At 47.2% G+C, this 20,546-nt stretch overlaps 1 protein-coding gene across 2 annotated transcripts in view; it reads left to right on the forward strand.

Moving 5' to 3' along the window:
• LOC130291206 (plasma kallikrein-like) overlaps positions 1-20,546 on the forward strand; it is a 79,846-nt gene that overhangs the window by 38,819 nt on the left and 20,481 nt on the right. For both annotated transcript variants that reach the window (XM_056539777.1, XM_056539849.1), the window contains exons 4-9: positions 1,882-2,041; positions 5,316-5,425; positions 11,955-12,102; positions 18,331-18,443; positions 18,575-18,731; positions 18,880-18,980. In XM_056539777.1, the coding sequence (XP_056395752.1) occupies positions 1,882-2,041; positions 5,316-5,425; positions 11,955-12,102; positions 18,331-18,443; positions 18,575-18,731; positions 18,880-18,980 (789 nt within the window). The remainder of the gene's footprint in view (positions 1-1,881; positions 2,042-5,315; positions 5,426-11,954; positions 12,103-18,330; positions 18,444-18,574; positions 18,732-18,879; positions 18,981-20,546) is intronic.

The raw sequence follows: 20,546 nt of genomic DNA on the forward strand, positions 1-20,546 counted from the left end.
TGGGGGTGGTGTGGAGTATATAGATCATGGTGGGGGTGGTGTGGAGTATATAGATCATGGTGGGGGTGGTGTGGAGTATATAGATCATGGTGGGGGTGGTGTGGAGTATATAAATCATGGTGGAGGTGGTGTGGAGTATATAGATCATGGTGGGGGTGGTGTGGAGTATATAAATCATGGTGGAGGTGGTGTGGAGTATATAGATCATGGTGGGGGTGGGGTGGAGTATATAAATCATGGTGGGGGTGGTGTGGAGTATATAAATCATGGTGGAGGTGGTGTGGAGTATATAGATCATGGTGGGGGTGGTGTGGAGTATATAAATCATGGTGGGGGTGGTGTGGAGTATATAGATCATGGTGGGGGTGGTGTGGAGTATATAGATCATGGTGGGGGTGGTGTGGAGTATATAGATCATGGTGGGGGTGGGGGTGGAGTATATAGATCATGGTGGTGGGGGGTGTGGAGTATATAGATCATGGTGGGGGTGGGGGTGGAGTATATAAATCATGGTGGGGGTGGTGTGGAGTATATAAATCATGGTGGGGGTGGTGTGGAGTATATAGATCATGGTGGGGGTGGTGTGGAGTATATAAATCATGGTGGGGGTGGGGGTGGAGTATATAGATCATGGTGGGGGTGGTGTGGAGTATATAGATCATGGTGGGGGTGGTGTGGAGTATATAAATCATGGTGGGGGTGGTGTGGAGTATATAGATCATGGTGGGGGGGGTGTGGAGTATATAGATCATGGTGGGGGTGGGGGTGGAGTATATAGATCATGGTGGGGGTGGTGTGGAGTATATAAATCATGGTGGGGGTGGTGTGGAGTATATAGATCATGGTGGGGGGTGGTGTGGAGTATATAGATCATGGTGGGGGTGGTGTGGAGTATATAGATCATGGTGGGGGTGGGGGTGGAGTATATAAATCATGGTGGGGGTGGTGTGGAGTATATAAATCATGGTGGGGGTGGTGTGGAGTATATAGATCATGGTGGGGGTGGTGTGGAGTATATAAATCATGGTGGGGGTGGGGGTGGAGTATATAGATCATGGTGGGGGTGGTGTGGAGTATATAGATCATGGTGGGGGTGGTGTGGAGTATATAAATCATGGTGGGGGTGGTGTGGAGTATATAAATCATGGTGGGGGGGGTGTGGAGTATATAGATCATGGTGGGGGTGGGGGTGGAGTATATAGATCATGGTGGGGGGGGTGTGGAGTATATAGATCATGGTGGGGGTGGGGGTGGAGTATATAGATCATGGTGGGGGTGGTGTGGAGTATATAGATCATGGTGGGGTTGGGTGGAGTATATAGATCATGGTGGGGGTGGTGTGGAGTATATAAATCATGGTGGGGGTGGTGTGGAGTATATAGATCATGGTGGGGGTGGTGTGGAGTATATAGATCATGGTGGGGGTGGGGTGGAGTATATAGATCATGGTGGGGGTGGTGTGGAGTATATAGATCATGGTGGGGGGTGGTGTGGAGTATATAGATCATGGTGGGGGTGGGGTGGAGTATATAGATCATGGTGGGGGGTGGTGTGGAGTATATAGATCATGGTGGGGGGTGGGTGGAGTATATAGAGAGACATCTGGTTCTTATAGGGTTTTCATTTCAGAGTGAAGAACAAACAGGGGTCCTCTACTACAAAGATCGGCGACTTTATTCAGATAGACAACACACGGTAAAAGCGACAGGCAGACGCGTTTCGAGTGCATGCGCTCGAAACGCGTCTGCCTGTGGCTTTTACCGTGTGTTGTCTATCTGAATAAAGCTGCCTATCTTGGTAGTGCTGGACCCCCTGTTTGCTCGGAGAGGTGATCCGGACTGTTCTACGTTGTAGATCCGGGGGTGTCTTCTTCTCTTGCAGGTGGAGATCCTCCTCTTCAGCCATTGGTGGATTTTCCTGGCGGAGACATCCAGAAGATTCCCACCCCCGATGATGTCTCCTGCCAGCTCCTGTGCACCAATCACCCCAACTGCACCTTCTTCTCTTACCACTCTGTGGACCCCATCACTGGGCAGAGGAGGTAAGATGCCCCCCCCATTATTGTCAGGACCCCCACCGCTCCATCGGGTGGACAGAGACTCCTTAAAGGGGTACTTTGGCGGAAAACTTTTTTTTTTTTTTTTTTAAATCAACTGGTGCCAGAAAGTTAAACAGATTTGTAAATTACTTCTATTAAAAAATCTTAATCCTTCCAGTACTTATTAGCTGCTGAATACTACAGAAGAAATTCTTTTCTTTTTGGAACACAGAGCTCTCTGCTGACATCATGAGCACAGTGCTCTCTGCTGACATCTCTGTCCATTTTAGGAACTGTCCAGAGCAGCATATGTTTGCTATGGGGATTTTCTCCTACTCTGGACAGTTCTTAAAGGGGTATTCCAGGAAAAACTTTTTTATATATATATATATATATATATATATATATATATATATATATATATATATATATATATCAACTGGCTCCAGAAAGTTAAACAGATTTGTAAATTACTTCTATTAAAAAAATCTTAATCCTTTCAGTACTTATGAGCTTCTGAAGTTAAGGTTGTTCTTTTCTGTCTAAATCCTTTCTGATGACACCTGTCTTGGGAACAGCCCAGTTTAGAAGAGGTTTGCTATGGGGATTTGCTTCTAAACTGGGCGGTTCCCGAGACAGGTGTCATCAGAGAGGACTTAGACAGAAAAAAACAACCTTAACTTCAGAAGCTCATAAGTACTGAAAGGATTAAGATTTTTTTTAATAGAAGTAATTTACAAATCTAAAGAAAAAAGGGGGTGTATGTGCAGCTCACAATCACAATACACACTGAGGTCAAACTAGGGCATGCAACTATACCCTAATCAAGTTGACTACTGAGGAAAGGGTTACATTAAATAACCCTGAAACGCGTCTAGTCCACTTGGGCATGATCACTGGCATATCTATTTTATATATTGTGCATATCCACCAAGGCTGGTTCATCGCTTTTAAACCACTAAGACCATCAGGACATCCAGTCCGACAGCAGTCCGGTCCACCATTGCCAACTACCTCCGGTGCAACGAACTCGGCTCCAGCAGCAGCTGACGTCACACGCCGACAACACGAGGTGAGCTCCTCGTATCCAGTGTACGGTCCTCGTTTCCATCTAACCAGCGGTGAGGACTTACCATCTCCAGCGCCTGCCAGCGCCAACGTCCTCCCGGCGATCTGCAATCACCGGCGCCTGCCAGCGCCAATCGCCTCCGCTCTTACCAGGACCTCACTGGACTTTACCAACACCATCTGGGACGTTGCACAGAGGGCGCAGTGTACCGGCACCTTGCTATTATCATGCCATAACATTATCTTAATTTTTGGTATTATTGTCATTTTATATTTTTCATGTACATTATTACCTAAAGGTTGTTTTTATTGTATATGTTCTTCTCACATGGGCCCTGTGAGAAGTAACTAATCATAGTCTATTTATCCTATCTTATTAAACTGTTTATACTATTATCATTGAAGCACGATCCAGACAATCATTCATTGAATATTTCTCATTTAATTATCCATACCATCATTTACTCACTTAGAAGGTCCGGGCAACTTTTTTCTATTAATTTACAAATCTGTTTAACTTTCTGGAGCCAGTTGATATAGTTGATATATAAAAAAAAGTTTTTTTCCTGAAATACACCTTTAACTTCAGAAGCTCATAAGTACTGAAAGGATTAAGATTTTTTTAATAGAAGTAATTTACATATCTGTTTAACTTTCTGGAACCAGTTGATCTATAAAAAAAAACAACAACATTTTTTTCCTGGATAACCCCTTTAACCCCTTAAGGACACATGACGTACTGGAACGTCATGTGTCCACTCCCGATCTATAACGCGGGGCCACGGCGTGGCCCCGCGTCATAGCGGTTCGGGCCCGGCCTCTAACAACGGCCGGGACCCGTGGCTAATAGCGCGCGGCATTGATCGCTGTGCCGCGCGCTATTAACCCTTTAGACGCGGCGTTCAAAGTTGAACGCCGCGTCTAAAGTGAAACCGAAAGCATGCCGGCTAGCTCAGTGGGCTGTTCGGGATAGCCGCGGTGAAATCGCGGCATCCCGAACAGCTGACAGGACAGCGGGAGGGCCCCTTCCTGCCTCCTCGCTGTCCGATCGCCGAATGACTGCTCAGTGCCTGAGATCCAGGCATGAGCAGTCATGCGGCAGAATCATCGATCACTGGTTTCCTATGAGAAACCAGTGATCAACATAGAAGATCAGTGTGTGCAGTGTTATAGGTCCCTATGGGAGCTATAACACTGCAAAAAAAAAGTGAATAAACATCATTTAACCCCTTCCCTATTAAAAGTTTGAATCACCCCCCTTTTCCCATAAAAGAAAAAACACAGTGTAAATAAAAATAAAAATAAACATATGTGGTATCACCGCGTGCGGAAATGTCCGAATTATAAAAATATATCGTTAATTAAACCGCACGGTCAATGGCGTGCGCGCAAAAAAATTCCAAAGTCCAAAATAGTGCATTTTTGGTCACTTTTTATATCATGAAAAAATGAATAAAAAGCGATCAATAAGTCCTATCAATGCAAAAATGGTACCGTTAAAAACTTCAGATCACGGCGCAAAAAATTAGCCCTCATACCGCCCCATACACGGAAAAATAAAAAAGTTATAGGGGTCAGAAGATGACAATTTTAAACGTATTAATTTTCCTGCATGTAGTTATGATTTTTTCCAGAAGTCCGACAAAATCAAACCTATATAAGTAGGGTATCATTTTAATCATATGGACCTACAGAATAAAGATAAGGTGTCATTTTTACCGAAAAATGTACTACGTAGAAACGGAAGCCCCCAAAAGTTACAAAACAGCGTTTTTTTTTAAATTTTGTCGCACAATGATTTTTTTTCCCGCTTCACCATAGATTTTTGGGCAAAATGACTGACGTCATTACAAAGTAGAATTGGTGGCGCAAAAAACAAGCAATCATATGGATTTTTAGGTGTAAATTTGAAAGAGTTATGATTTTTTAAAGGCAAGGAGCAAAAAACGAAAATGCAAAAACGGAAAAACCTCCGGTCCTTAAGGGGTAATGGACAGAGATGTCAGCAGAGAGCTCTGTGTTCCAAAAAGAAAGAACTTCCTGTGGAGCATACAGCAGCTGATAAGTACTGGAAGGATTAAGATTTTTTAATAGAAGTCATTTACAAATCTGTTTAACTTTCTGGCACCAGTTGATTTAAAAAAAAAATAATAATAAATAAGTTTTCCACCGGAGTACCCCTTTAATGGTTCTTTTCTGTCCTCCTCAGCTATGATTGTTACCTGAAGACATCGGACACAGACGTCCCCGAGACTCGGGTGCCTAATCCTGGGGGGACGTCCGGCTTCTCTCTTCCTAAGACTCCAGAACATGTGACACGTAAGAAGCTTTTCATGTCTGTAGCGGTCATGGGGTCCTCTCATGTGTCCCTAGGGTCGCCACCTTTCTTGCAAAAAAAAATAAATAAATTACCGGCCATGCTAATTTGCATAATTAATTATATATGCGTGACATCACAGGATGCACATATACGGGCGAAAATGTTGTCCTATTCTGACCCCTATAACTTTTTTATTTCTCCTTATACGGGGCCTATGTGAGGGTCATTTTTTGCGCCCCGATTTGTTTTGTTGTGACTTTTTGATCGCTTTTTTTTATTAAACTTGGGATTTGCAGTTAGTTACTAACTACAACTCCCAGCATGCCCTGATACAGCCTGTGGCTAGCAGCTGCCCCAAACGAAAACTACAACTCCCAGCTTGTTGGATTATATAGTAGTATATAGTATAGGTCAGTGTTTTCCAACCAGGGGTGCCTCCAGCTGTTGCAAAACTACAACTCCCAGCATGTTGGGACTATATAGTAGTATATAGTAAAGGTCAGTGTTTCCCAACCAGGGGTGCCTCCAGCTGTTGCGAAACGACAACTCCCAGCATGTTGGACTATATAGTAGTATATAGTATTGGTCAGTGTTTTCCAAACAGGGGTGCCTCCAGCTGTTGAAAAACTACAACTCCCAGCATGCCCGGACAGCCGTTGGCTGTCCGGGCATGCTGGAAGTTGTAGCTTTGCAACAGCTGGAGGCACTCTGGTTGGGAAACACTGGTATAGTATATGGTGCAACATTCGGGGAGTTGGAGGTTTGGTTGGATATATACCGGACATTGCATTGCCGGTATTTGTTATATAAAAATACCGTCAGGGTCCCCAAAATACCGGCTGTGCCTGTAATATACCGGCCAGCAACCCTATTTATGCCCCATGAGGGTCTTTTGCTGTAGGCCAGGGGTCCTCAAACCTTTTAAACAGGGGGCCAGTTCACAGTCCCTCGGACCGTTGGAGGGCCGGACTATAGATATCAAAACATGAACAAATTCCTATGCACACTTATATATCTTATTAATGGACTACCACTTTAAGTACCCAGCACAGTCCCCCCACGTTAGGTTTGCAGTATAGATCCCCCACATTAGGTTGTAGTTCCCTCACATTAGGGTTGGCAGTACAGTTCCCTCACATTAGGGTTGGCAGTACAGTTCCCCCCACATTAAGTGCAGTATAGTTCCCCCACATTAGGTGCAGTACAGTTCCCCAACATTAGGTGCAGTATAGTTCCCCCACATTAGGTGCAGTATAGTTCCCCCACATTAGGTGCAGTATAGTTCCCCCACATTAGGTGCAGTACAGTTCCCCAACATTAGGTGCAGTACAGTTCCCCCACATTAGGTGCAGTACAGTTCCCCAACATTAGGTGCAGTACAGTTCCCCCACATTAGGTGCAGTACAGTTTCCCAACATTAAGTGCAGTATAGTTCCCCCACATTAGGTGCAGTACAGTTCCCCAACATTAGGTGCAGTACAGTTCCCCCACATTAGGTGCAGTACAGTTCCCCCATCATTAGGTGCAGTACAGTTCCCCCACATTAGGTGCAGTACAGTTCCCCCACATTGGATGCAGTACAGTTCCCCCACATTAGGTGCAGTACAGTTTCCCCACATTAGGTGCATTACAGTTCCCCCCACATTAGGTGCAGTACAGTTCCCCCACATTAGGTGCAGTACAGTTCCCCCCACATTAGGTGCAGTATAGTCCCCCACATTAGGTGCAGTATAGTTCCCCCCACATTAGGTGCAGTACAGTTCCCCCCACATTGGGTGCAGTACAGTTCCCCCACATTAGGTGCAGTATAGTCCCCCACATTAGGTGCAGTACAGTTCCCCCACATTAGGTTCAGTACAGTTCCCCCACATTAAGTGCAGTACAATTCCCCCACATTAGTTGCAGTAAAGTTCCCCCACATTAGGTGCAGTACAGTCCCCCCACATTAGGTGCAGTACAGTCCCCCCACATTAGGTGCAATACAGTCCCCCCACATTAGGTGCAGTACAATTCCCCCACATTAGGTGCAGTACAGTTCCCCCACATTAGGTGCAGTATAGTCCCCCCACATTAGGTGCAGTATAGTTCCCCCACATTAGGTGCAGTACAGTCCCCCCACATTAGGTGCAGTACAATTCCCCCACATTAGGTGCAGCACAGTTCCCCCACATTAGGTGCAGTATAATGTACCCCCACATTAGGTGCAGTATAATGTTCCCCCACATTAGGTGCAGCATGTTCCCCCACATTAGGTGCTGTATAGCTCCCCACATTAGGTGCAGTATAGTCCCCCACATTAGGTGCAGTATAGTTCCCCCACATTAGGTGCAGCATAGTTCCCCACATTAGGTGCAGTATAGTTCCCCCCACATTAGGTGCAGCATGTTCCCCCACATTAGGTGCAGTATAGTTCCCCCACATTAGGTGTAGTATAGTTCCCCCCACATTAGGTGCAGTACAGTTCCCCCCACATTGGGTGCAGTACAGTTCCCCCACATTAGGTGCAGTATAGTCCCCCACATTAGGTGCAGTACAGTTCTCCCACATTAAGTGCAGTACAATTCCCCCACATTAGGTGCAGTATAGTCCCCTACATTAGGTGCAGTATAGTTCCCCCACATTAGGTGCAGTATAGTTCCCCACATTAGGTGCAGTATAGATCTCCCACATTAGGTGCAGTATAGTTCCCAACATTGGGGGCAGCATGTTACCCCACATTAGGTGCAGTATAGATCTCCCACATTAGGTGCAGTATAGCTCCCCCACATTAGGTGCAGTATAGCTCCCCACATTAGGTGCAGTATAGTCCCCCCACATTAGGTGCAGCATGTTCCCCCACATTAGGTGCAGTATAGTTCTCCACATTAGGTGCAGTATAGCTCCCCCACATTAGGTGCAGTATATCTCCCCACATTAGGTGCAGTATAGTTCCCCCACATTAGGTGCAGCATAGTTCCCCCAAATTAGGTGCAGTATAGCTCCCCACATTAGGTGCAGTATAGTTCCCCCACATTAGGTGCAGTATAGTTCCCCCACATTTGGTGCAGTATAATCCCCCACATTAGGTGCAGTATAGATCTCCCACATTAAGTGTAGTATAGTTCCCCCACATTAGGTGCAGTATAGCTCCCCACATTAGGTGCAGTACAGTTCCCCCACATTAGGTTCAGTACAGTTCTCCCACATTAAGTGCAGTACAATTCCCCCACATTAGGTGCAGTACAGTCCCCCCACATTAGGTGCAGTATAGTCCCACCACATTAGGTGCAATACAGTCCCCCCACATTAGGTGCAGTACAATTCCCCCACATTAGGTGCAGTATAGCTCCCCCACATTAGGTGCAGTATAGCTCCCCCACATTAGGTGCAGTATAGCTCCCCCACATTAGGTGCAGTATATCTCCCCACATTAGGTGCAGTATAGTTCCCCCACATTAGGTGCAGCATAGTTCCCCCAAATTAGGTGCAGTATAGCTCCCCACATTAGGTGCAGTATAGTTCCCCCACATTAAGTGTAGTATAGTTCCCCCACATTAGGTGCAGTATAGCTCCCCACATTAGGTGCAGTATAGTCCCCCACATTAGGTGCAGTATAGATCTCCCACATTAAGTGTAGTATAGTTCCCCCACATCAGGTGCAGTATAGCTCCCCACATTAGGTGCAGTATAGATCCCCCAAATTAGGTGCAGTATAGCTCCCCACATTAGGTGCAGTATAGTTCCCCCACATAAGGTGCAGTAAAGTTCCCCCACATTAGGTGCAGTATAGCTCCCCACATTAGGTGCAGTATAGTTCCCCCACATTAGGTGCAGTATAGCTCCCCACATTAGGTGCAGTATAGTTCCCCCACATTAGGTGCAGTATAGCTCCCCACATTAGGTGCAATATAGTTCCTCCACATTAGGTGCAGTATGTTCCCCCACATTAGGTGCAGTATAGCTCCCCACATTAGGTGCAGTATAGTTCCCCCAAATTAGGTGCAGTATAGTCCCCCACATTAGGTGCAGTATAGATCTCCCACATTAGGTGCAGTATAGTTCCCCCACATTTGGTGCAGTATAGTCCCCCACATTAGGTGCAGTATAGATCTCCCACATTAAGTGTAGTATAGTTCCCCCACATCAGGTGCAGTATAGCTCCCCACATTAGGTGCAGTATAGATCCCCCAAATTAGGTGCAGTATAGCTCCCCACATTAGGTGCAGTATAGTTCCCCCACATAAGGTGCAGTAAAGTTCCCCACATTAGGTGCAGTATAGCTCCCCACATTAGGTGCAGTATAGTTCCCCCACATTAGGTGCAGTATAGTTCCCCCACATTAGGTGCAGTATAGCTCCCCACATTAGGTGCAGTATAGTTCCCCACATTAGGTGCAGTATAGTTCCCCCACATTAGGTGCAGTATAGTTCCCCCACATTAGGTGCAGTATAGCTCCCCACATTAGGTGCAGTATAGTTCCTCCACATTAGGTGCAGTATAGTTCCCCCACATTAGGTGCAGTATAGTTCCTCCACATTAGGTGCAGTATGTTCCCCCACATTAGGTGCAGTATAGCTCCCCACATTAGGTGCAGTATAGTTCCCCCAAATTAGGTGCAGTATAGCTCCCCACATTAGGTGCAGTATAGTTCCTCCACATTAGGTGCAGTATGTTCCCCCACAGACATACAGCCTCCAGCCATACAGTGTATGGCTGGAGGCTGTATGCCTGTGTTCTGCCCCCACTTCAGTGCTCCGACCACCGCTCCTCCGGTCCGGACATAGCAGTATGTCCCGGGACCGAAGGAGCGGTGGTCGGAGCACCGAAGCTGACGTGCCGCTGGTATCACTTACCTAGCTGGCCAGCGCACGTCCTCCTCGCTGCTCCGCTCCTCCGCGCTGCGTTGCTATGGGCGCACGCACGGCGTCAGTGAAGTCACTGCGTGCACCACCTTCCCCGCGGCCCCTGCGTTATTAAAGTAAATGCGGGGTCTCCGAGAGCGCATCCCTGTGTCCCGAAAACATCTTTCGGGACACAGGGATGTCCCAGGCAGCGGCGGGCCGGATAAATGTGGCCGTAGTTTGAGGACCCCTGCTGTAGGCCCTGGTGTTCTCTCATGTACATAACATCACAATGTTCTCTGTGTAACTGTGTTACTCATCTCCAGATACCAATGATGAGAGTAGTTAAAGGGGTACTCCACTGGGAAAAAAAATATAAAATCAACTGGTGCCAGAAAGTTAAACAGATTTGTAAATTACTTCGATTTAAAATTCTTAATCCTTCCAGTACTTCTCAGCTGCTGTATGCTCCACATAAAGTTCTTTTCTTTTTTTAATTTCCTTTCTGTCTGGCCACAGTGCTCTCTGCTGACATCTCTGTCCATTTTAGGAACTGTCCAGAGCAGGAGAGGTTTGCTATGGGGATTTTCTTGTACTCTGGAGAGTTCCTGAAATGGACAGAGGTGTCAGCAGAGAGCACTGTGGTCAGACAGAAAATAATTTCAAAAAGAAAAGAACTTCCTCTGTAGTATACAGCAGCTGATTAATACTGGTAGGATTAAAGGGGTATTCCAGGAAAAAAATGTATTTTATATATATCAACTGGCTCCAAAAAGTTAAACAGATTTGTAAATTACTTCTATAAAAAAAATCGTAATCCTTCCAGTACTTATGAGCTGCTGAAGTTGAGTTGTTCTTTTCTGTCTAAGTGCTCTCTGATGTCACCTGTCTCGGGAACTGTCCAAAGTAGAAGCAAATCCCCATAGCAAACCTCTTCTACTCTGTGCAGTTCCCGAGACAAGCAGAGATGTCAGCAGAGAGCACTGTTGTCAGACAGGAAAAAAACAACTCAACTTCAGTAGCTGATAATTATTGGAAGGATTCATATTTTTTAATAGAACTAATTTACAAATCTGTTTAACTTTCTGGAGACAGTTTATTTATATATATATATATATATATATATATATATATATATATATATATATGTATATAAAGAAATTTTTTTTTTCCTGGAATACCCCGTTAATTAAGATTTTTAAATAGAAGTTATTTACAAATCTGTTTAACTTTCTGGCACCAGTTGACTTAAAGGGGTACTCCGCTGCTCGGCGTTTGGAACAAACTGTTCAGAACGCTGGAGCTGGAAGCTCGTGATGTTCCCCTCGAGATGTCACGCCCCGCCCCCTCAATGCAAGTCTATGGGAGGGGGCGTGACTGCCGTCACGCCCCCACCCATAGACTTGCATTGAGGGGGCGGGGTGAAGTCATAAGGGGGCAGGGCTATGATATCACGAGCTCCCGGTGCTGGCTCCAGCGTTTGGAACAGTTTGTTCCAAACGCTGAGGAACGGAGTACCCCTTTAAAAAAAAATTTTTTTTTCAGTGGAGTGCCCCTTTAAGTGAATTCCTTGGTCAAAACAGTAACGGGTAGTGCTGGATGGAGGATGGGAAGATGTATAATCCATCAGTCACATGACGAGGTGGTAAAGGGTGATGTCTCTTCTGATCCTGTGGGTAACACTCGGGTCTCGATGATGTCTCCGCAGGGTGTCTCTCCAGCTCCTATGATGATGTGGAGTTTGTGGGTAACGTGCTCTCCTTCGGGTATGTGAACAGCAGTGAGGAGTGTGAAGCGGCGTGTACGAGGAACCCAGGGTGCCAGTTCTACACGTACTACCCAGAGAGCGACCCGGGGTGAGCGCCGCATCACCATGTCCAGCATTGTATGGCCAAGACCATGTGACATCATCTGCACCGGACCCTATAGTTTGACATATGTATATATGGGACCTCCTCGTGTACTGGTTGTGTATGGGCTCTGATAGTGTACTGGTCCTGATGGTGTATGGGCTCTGGTAGTGTACTGGTTCTGGTGGTGTATGGGCTCTGATAGTGTACTGGTTCTGGTTGTGTATGGGCTCTGATAGTGTACTGGTCCTGATGGTGTATGGGCTCAGATAGTGTACTGGTTCTGGTTGTGTATGGGCTCAGATAGTGTACTGGTCCTGGTGGTGTATGGGCTCAGATAGTGTACTGGTTCTGGTTGTGTATGGGCTCAGATAGTGTACTGGTGGTGGTGTATGGGCTCAGATAGTGTACTGGTTCTGGTTGTGTATGGGCTCAGATAGTGTACTGGTCCTGGTGGTGTATGGGCTCTGATAGTGTACTGGTCCTGATGGTGTATGGGCTCAGATAGTGTACTGGTTCTGGTTGTGTATGGGCTCAGATAGTGTACTGGTCCTGGTGGTGTATGGGCTCAGATAGTGTACTGGTTCTGGTTGTGTATGGGCTCAGATAGTGTACTGGTCCTGGTGGTGTATGGGCTCAGATAGTGTACTGGTTGTGTATGGGCTCAGATAGTGTACTGGTCCTGGTGGTGTATGGGCTCAGATAGTGTACTGGTCCTGATGGTGTATGGGCTCAGATAGTGTACTGGTCCTGGTGGTGTATGGGCTCTGATAGTGTACTGGTCCTGGTGGTGTATGGGCTCTGAGAGTGTACTGGTCCTGGTTGTGTATGGGCTCAGATAGTGTACTGGTCCTGGTGGTGTATGGGCTCAGATAGTGTACTGGTTGTGTATGGGCTCAGATAGTGTACTGGTCCTGGTGGTGTATGGGCTCTGATAGTGTACTGGTCCTGGTGGTGTATGGGCTCTGATAGTGTACTGGTCCTGGTTGTGTATGGGCTCTGATAGTGTACTGGTCCTGATGGTGTATGGGCTCAGATAGTGTACTGGTTCTGTTTGTGTATGGGCTCAGATAGTGTACTGGTCCTGGTGGTGTATGGGCTCAGATAGTGTACTGGTTCTGGTTGTGTATGGGCTCAGATAGTGTACTGGTCCTGGTGGTGTATGGGCTCAGATAGTGTACTGGTTCTGGTTGTGTATGGGCTCAGATAGTGTACTGGTCCTGGTGGTGTATGGGCTCTGATAGTGTACTGGTCCTGATGGTGTATGGGCTCAGATAGTGTACTGGTTCTGGTTGTGTATGGGCTCAGATAGTGTACTGGTCCTGGTGGTGTATGGGCTCAGATAGTGTACTGGTTCTGGTTGTGTATGGGCTCAGATAGTGTACTGGTCCTGGTGGTGTATGGGCTCAGATAGTGTACTGGTTGTGTATGGGCTCAGATAGTGTACTGGTCCTGGTGGTGTATGGGCTCAGATAGTGTACTGGTCCTGATGGTGTATGGGCTCAGATAGTGTACTGGTCCTGGTGGTGTATGGGCTCTGATAGTGTACTGGTCCTGGTGGTGTATGGGCTCTGAGAGTGTACTGGTCCTGGTTGTGTATGGGCTCAGATAGTGTACTGGTCATGGTGGTGTATGGGCTCAGATAGTGTACTGGTTGTGTATGGGCTCAGATAGTGTACTGGTCCTGGTGGTGTATGGGCTCTGATAGTGTACTGGTCCTGGTGGTGTATGGGCTCTGATAGTGTACTGGTCCTGGTTGTGTATGGGCTCTGATAGTGTACTGGTCCTGGTTGTGTATGGGCTCAGATAGTGTACTGGTCCTGGTTATGTATGGGCTCAGATAGGGTACTGGTTCTGGTTGTGTATGGGCTCAGATAGTGTACTGGTCCTGGTGGTGTATGGGCTCAGATAGTGTACTGGTCCTGGTGGTGTATGGGCTCAGATAGTGTACTGGTTCTGGTGGTGTATGGGCTCAGATAGTGTACTGGTTCTGGTTGTGTATGGGCTCAGATAGTGTACTGGTCCTGGTGGTGTATGGGCTCAGATAGTGTACTGGTTCTGGTGGTGTATGGGCTCTGATAGTGTACTGGTTCTGGTTGTGTATGGGCTCAGGTAGTGTACTGGTCCTGGTGGTGTATGGGCTCTGATAGTGTACTGGTTCTGGTGGTGTATGGGCTCAGATAGTGTACTGGTTCTGGTTGTGTATGGGCTCAGATAGTGTACTGGTTTTGGTTGTTTATGGGCTCTGATAGTGTACTGGTTCTGGTGGTGTATGGGCTCAGATAGTGTACTGGTTCTGGTGGTGTATGGGCTCTGATAGTGTACTGATTCTGGTGGTGTATGGGCTCTGATAGTGTACTGGTTCTGGTTGTGTATGGGCTCTGATAGTGTACTGGTTCTGGTTGTGTATGGGCTCAGATAGTGTACTGGTTCTGGTGGTGTATGGGCTCTGATAGTGTACTGGTCCTGGTTGTGTATGGGCTCAGATAGTGTACTGGTTCTGGTTGTGTATGGGCTCTGATAGTGTACTGGTTCTGGTTGTGTATGGGCTCAGATAGTGTACTGGTTCTGGTTGTGTATGGGCTCTGATAGTGTACTGGTCCTGGTTGTGTATGGGCTCAGATAGTGTACTGGTTCTGGTTGTGTATGGGCTCAGATAGTGTACTGGTTTTGGTGGTGTATGGGCTCTGATAGTGTACTGGTTGTGTATGGGCTCAGATAGTGTACTGGTTCTGGTTGTGTATGGGCTCAGATAGTGTACTGGTTCTGGTGGTGTATGGGCTCTGGTAGTGTACTGGTTCTGGTTGTGTATGGGCTCAGATAGTGTACTGGTCCTGGTGGTGTATGGGCTCTGATAGTGTACTGGTTCTGGTTGTGTATGGGCTCTGATAGTGTACTGGTCCTGGTTGTGTATGGGCTCAGATAGTGTACTGGTTCTGGTTGTGTATGGGCTCAAATAGTGTACTGGTTCTGGTTGTGTATGGGCTCTGATAGTGTACTGGTTCTGGTTGTGTATAGGCTCAGATAGTGTACTGGTTCTGGTTGTGTATGGGCTCAGATAGTGTACTGGTCCTGGTGGTGTATGGGGTCTGATAGTGTACTGGTCCTGGTTGTGTATGGGCTCAGATAGTGTACTGGTTCTGGTTGTGTATGGGCTCAGATAGTGTACTGGTTCTGGTGGTGTATGGGCTCTGATAGTGTACTGGTTGTGTATGGGCTCAGATAGTGTACTGGTTCTGGTTGTGTATGGGCTCAGATAGTGTACTGGTTCTGGTGGTGTATGGGCTCTGATAGTGTACTGGTCCTGGTTATGTATGGGCTCAGGTAGTGTACTGGTCCTGGTGGTGTATGGGCTCAGATAGCGTACTGGTTCTGGTGGTGTATGGGCTCTGATAGTGTACTGGTTGTGTATGGGCTCAGATAGTGTACTGGTTCTGGTTGTGTATGGGCTCAGATAGTGTACTGGTTCTGGTGGTGTATGGGCTCTGATAGTGTACTGGTCCTGGTTGTGTATGGGCTCAGGTAGTGTACTGGTTCTGGTTGTGTATGGGCTCAGGTAGTGTACTGGTCCTGGTGGTGTATGGGCTCAGATAGCGTACTGGTCCTGGTGGTGTATGGGCTCTGATAGTGTACTGATTCTGGTTGTGTATGGGCTCTGATAGTGTACTGGTTCTGGTTGTGTATGGGCTCAGATAGTGTACTGGTTCTGGTGGTGTATGGGCTCTGGTAGTGTACTGGTTCTGGTTGTGTATGGGCTCAGATAGTGTACTGGTTCTGGTTGTGTATGGGCTCTGATAGTGTACTGGTTCTGGTTGTGTATGGGCTCAGATAGTGTACTGGTTCTGGTTGTGTATGGGCTCAGATAGTGTACTGGTTCTGGTTGTGTATGGGCTCTGATAGTGTACTGGTCCTGGTTGTGTATGGGCTCAGATAGTGTACTGGTCCTGGTTGTGTATGGGCTCAGATAGTGTACTGGTTCTGGTTGTGTATGGGCTCTGATAGTGTACTGGTTCTGGTTGTGTATGGGCTCAGATAGTGTACTGGTTCTGGTTGTGTATGGGCTCAGATAGTTTACTGGTCCTGGTGGTGTATGGGCTCTGATAGTGTACTGGTCCTGGTGGTGTATGGGCTCAGATAGTGTACTGGTCCTGGTTGTGTATGGGCTCAGATAGTGTACTGGTTCTGGTTGTGTATGGGCTCAGATAGTGTACTGGTTCTGGTGGTGTATGGGCTCTGATAGTGTACTGGTTGTGTATGGGCTCAGATAGTGTACTGGTTCTGGTTGTGTATGGGCTCAGATAGTGTACTGGTTCTGGTGGTGTATGGGCTCTGATAGTGTACTGGTTCTGGTTGCATATGGGCTCAGGTAGTGTACTGGTCCTGGTGGTGTTTGGGCTCAGATAGCGTACTGGTCCTGGTGGTGTATGGGCTCTGATAGTGTACTGGTTCTGGTTGTGTATGGGCTCTGATAGTGTACTGGTTCTGGTTGTGTATGGGCTCAGATAGTGTACTGGTTCTGGTGGTGTATGGGCTCTGATAGTGTACTTGTCCTGGTTGTGTATGGGCTCAGATAGTGTACTGGTTCTGGTTGTGTATGGGCTCTGATAGTGTACTGGTCCTGGTGGTGTATGGGTTCTGATAGTGTACTGGTTCTGGTTGTTTATGGGCTCAGATAGTGTACTGGTTCTGGCTATGTATGGGCTCAGATAGTGTACTGGTCCTGGTGGTGTATGGACTCTGATAGTGTACTGGTTCTGGTTGTGTATGGGCTCTGATAGTGTACTGGTCCTGGTGGTGTATGGGCTCAGATAGTGTACTGGTCCTGGTGGTGTATGGGCTCTGATAGTGTACTGGTTCTGGTTGTGTATGGGCTCTGATAGTGTACTGGTTCTGGTTGTGTATGGGCTCAGATAGTGTACTGGTTCTGGTTGTGTATGGGCTCTGATAGTGTACTGGTTCTGATGGTGTATGGGTTCTGGTTGTGTACAGATTCAGGCTGATTACGGATTCCACCTTTTGACTGGTTCTGGTTGTGTATGGGTTGCGGTTGTGTGTGGATTTTGGTTGTCTACTGGTTCTGGTTGTGTATGGGTTCTGGCTGTGTATTCATTCTGGTTGTGTATGGGTTCCAGTTGTGGGTGTGTATGGATTCTGGTTGTGTATGGATTCTGGTTGGTTACTGGTTCCGGTTGTGTACTGGATCTGGTTGTGTATGGGTTCTGATTGTGTACTGGCTCTGGTTGTGTACTGGATCTGGTTGTTTACTGGATCTGGTTGTGTATGGGTTCTGGCTGTGTATGGGTTCTGGCTGTGTACTGATTTTGGTTGTGTATGGGTTCCGGTTGTGTAATGGTTGTGGCTGTGTGTGGATTCTGGTTGTGTATGGATTCTGGCTGGTTACTGGCTCTGGTTGTGTACTGAATCTGGTTTTGTATGGGCTCTGATTGTGTCCTGGTTCTGGCTGTGTAATAGTTCTGTGGTGTGCTGGTTCTGGTGGTGTACTGGTTCTGATTGTGTATTGGTTCCGGCTGTCTATGGGTTCCGGCTGTGTATGGGTTCTGGCTGCGTATGGGTTCTAGCTGGTTCAGGTTTCGGTTGTGTACTGTTCTACTTGTTTATGTGTTCTAGTGGGTTCCAGGTTTCGGTTGTGTACGGTTCTACTTGTTTATGGGTTCTAGCGGGTTCCAGGTTTCGGTTGTGTACTGTTCTACTTGTTTATGGGTTCTAGCGGGTTCCAGGATTTGTTTGTGTACTGTTCTACTTGTTTATGCGTTCTAGTGGGTTCCAGGTTTCGGTTGTGTACGGTTCTACTTGTTTATGGGTTTTAGCGGGTTCCAGGTTTCGGTTGTGTACTGTTCTACTCGTTTATGGGTTATAGCGGGTTCCAGGTTTCGGTTGTGTACAGTTCTACTTGTGTATGGGTTCTAGCTGGTTCCAGATTTCAGTTGTGTACTGTTCTACTTGTGTATGGGTTCTAGCTGGTTCCAGGTTTTGGTTGTGTACTGTTCTACTTGTGTATGGGTTATAGCGGGTTCAGGTTTTGGTTGTGTACTGTTCTACTTGTGTATGGGTTCTATTGGGTTCCAGGTTTCGGTTGTGTACTGTTGTGGCTGTGTATGGGTTCTGGTTTGTACTGGTCCTTGGTGTATTTGGGCTCGGCCCTTCTTGCTTGCTTGTTTTCTCCATTGGCGATTTGTCTGTGTTTCTCTCACCCGTTTTGTTTTTCATCTTCAGGCGGCGCTGCTACCTACAGTACTCCACCAACCTCCCGTCACCTCCGAACATCACCGTCACCCCAGGGGCGCAGTCTGGATTCAGTCAGAGAGCCTGCTGTAGGGGAAGTCAATGTAAGTCCAGCAGCTACCTCCAGAGCTGCGCTCAATATTCTGCTGTTACATCTTATACTCCACTTGCACAATGGCTGCACAATAGGCCTTTTCCTACAGCCCAGAATTGGTAGAACCTTTATGTTCCTCAGGTATGAATGGCTGCGCTGACCTCATCCTCCCCAATACACTCTTCTCCGGGACGCTGATCGAAACCTTGAAGGTGTTTGATGTTCTGATATGTCAGCAGCTTTGTACCCAGAATCCTCTCTGCCAGTTCTTCAGCTACTCCCTGCACCAAAGCTCCTGGTGAGATCATCATGTGATGAGAGGTTAGAACCATGGTCACCCCATGGGAGGAATGATGGTGAAAACTATGGTTGCCATCTGGATGGTCACTTCCCATGATTCCCTCACCCTTCTCTCATACCCCATGTTTCTGGTCTCTTCCGCACAGGTGTGAATGCTACCTGTGGAGCTCAGACTCCGGCCTCCCCGACAACGTCACCTCTGTGCTGAATATGTATTCTGGATTCACCAAAAAGGCGACAGAACCAGGTAACTATCATCAGGGAAATGGGGGGAGTGGGGTGGGGGGTTGGACAGATAGCTGGGAGGGGATAGAGAGGACTGTGCAGCTGTAACTGTATAATTACACAGTTCCGTCTATGATTATATAGATGAGTGCAGGGAGGGGATAGAGGAGACTGTGCAGCTGTAACTGTATGACCACATAGTTCTCTCTATGATCATAGAGATGAGTGCAGGGAGGGGATAGAGAGGGCTGTGCAGCTGTAAATGTATGACCACACAGGTCTCTCTATGATTATAGTAATGGGCACAGGGAGGGGATAGAGAGGGCTGTGCAGCTGTAAATGTATGACCACACAGGTCTCTCTATGATCATGAGTGCAGGGAGTGGATAGAGAGCCCTGTGCAGCTGTAACTGTATGACTTATATAATACATGTCACCCCCTCCCATTATGTGTGACCTCCCCCTTATATAATACAGGTGACCCCCTCCCATTATGTGTGACCTCCCCCTTATATAATACAGGTGACCCCCCCTGCCCATTATGTGTGACCTCCCCTTATATAATACAGGTGACCCCTTCCCATTATGTGTGACCTCCCCTTATATAATACAGGTGACCCCCCTCCCATTATGTGTGACCTCCCCCTTATATAATACAAGTGACCCCTTCCCATTATGTGTGACCCTCCCCTTATATAATACAGGTGACCCCCTCCCATTATGTGTGACCTCCCCCCTTATATAATACAGGTGACCCCCCTCCCATTATGTGTGACCTCCCCCTTATATAATACAGGTGACCCCCTCCCATTATGTGTGATCTCCCCCTTATATAATACAGGTGACCCCTCCCATTATGTGTGACCTCCCCTTATATAATACAGGTGACCCCCTCCCATTATGTGTGACCTCCCCCTTATATAATACAGGTGACCCCCCTCCCATTATGTGTGACCTCCCCTTATATAATACAGGTGACCCCCTCCCATTATGTGTGACCTCCCCCTTATATAATACAGGTGACCCCCTCCCATTATGTGTGACCTCCCCCTTATATAATACAGGTGACCCCCTCCCATTATGTGTGACCTCCCCCTTATATAATACATGTGACCCCCTCCCATTATGTGTGACCTCCCCCTTATATAATACAGGTGACCCCCTCCCATTATGTGTGACCTCCCCCTTATATAATACAGGTGACCCCCTCCCATTATGTGTGACCTCCCCTTATATAATACAGGTGACCCCTTCCCATTATGTGTGACCTCCCCCTTATATAATACAGGTGACCCCCTCCCATTATGTGTGACCTCCCCCTTATATAATACAGGTGACCCCCTCCCATTATGTGTGACCTCCCCCTTATATAATACAGGTGACCCCCTTCCCATTATGTGTGACCTCCCCCTTATATAATACAGGTGACCCCCTCCCATTATGTGTGACCTCCCCCTTATATAATACAGGTGACCCCCTCCCATTATGTGTGACCTCCCCTTATATAATACAGGTGACCCCCTCCATTATGTGTGACCTCCCCCTTATATAATACAGGTGACCCCCTTCCATTATGTGTGACCTCCCC

This window comes from Hyla sarda, chromosome 1 (genome assembly GCF_029499605.1).
Source record: "Hyla sarda isolate aHylSar1 chromosome 1, aHylSar1.hap1, whole genome shotgun sequence".
NCBI lineage: Eukaryota > Metazoa > Chordata > Amphibia > Anura > Hylidae > Hyla > Hyla sarda.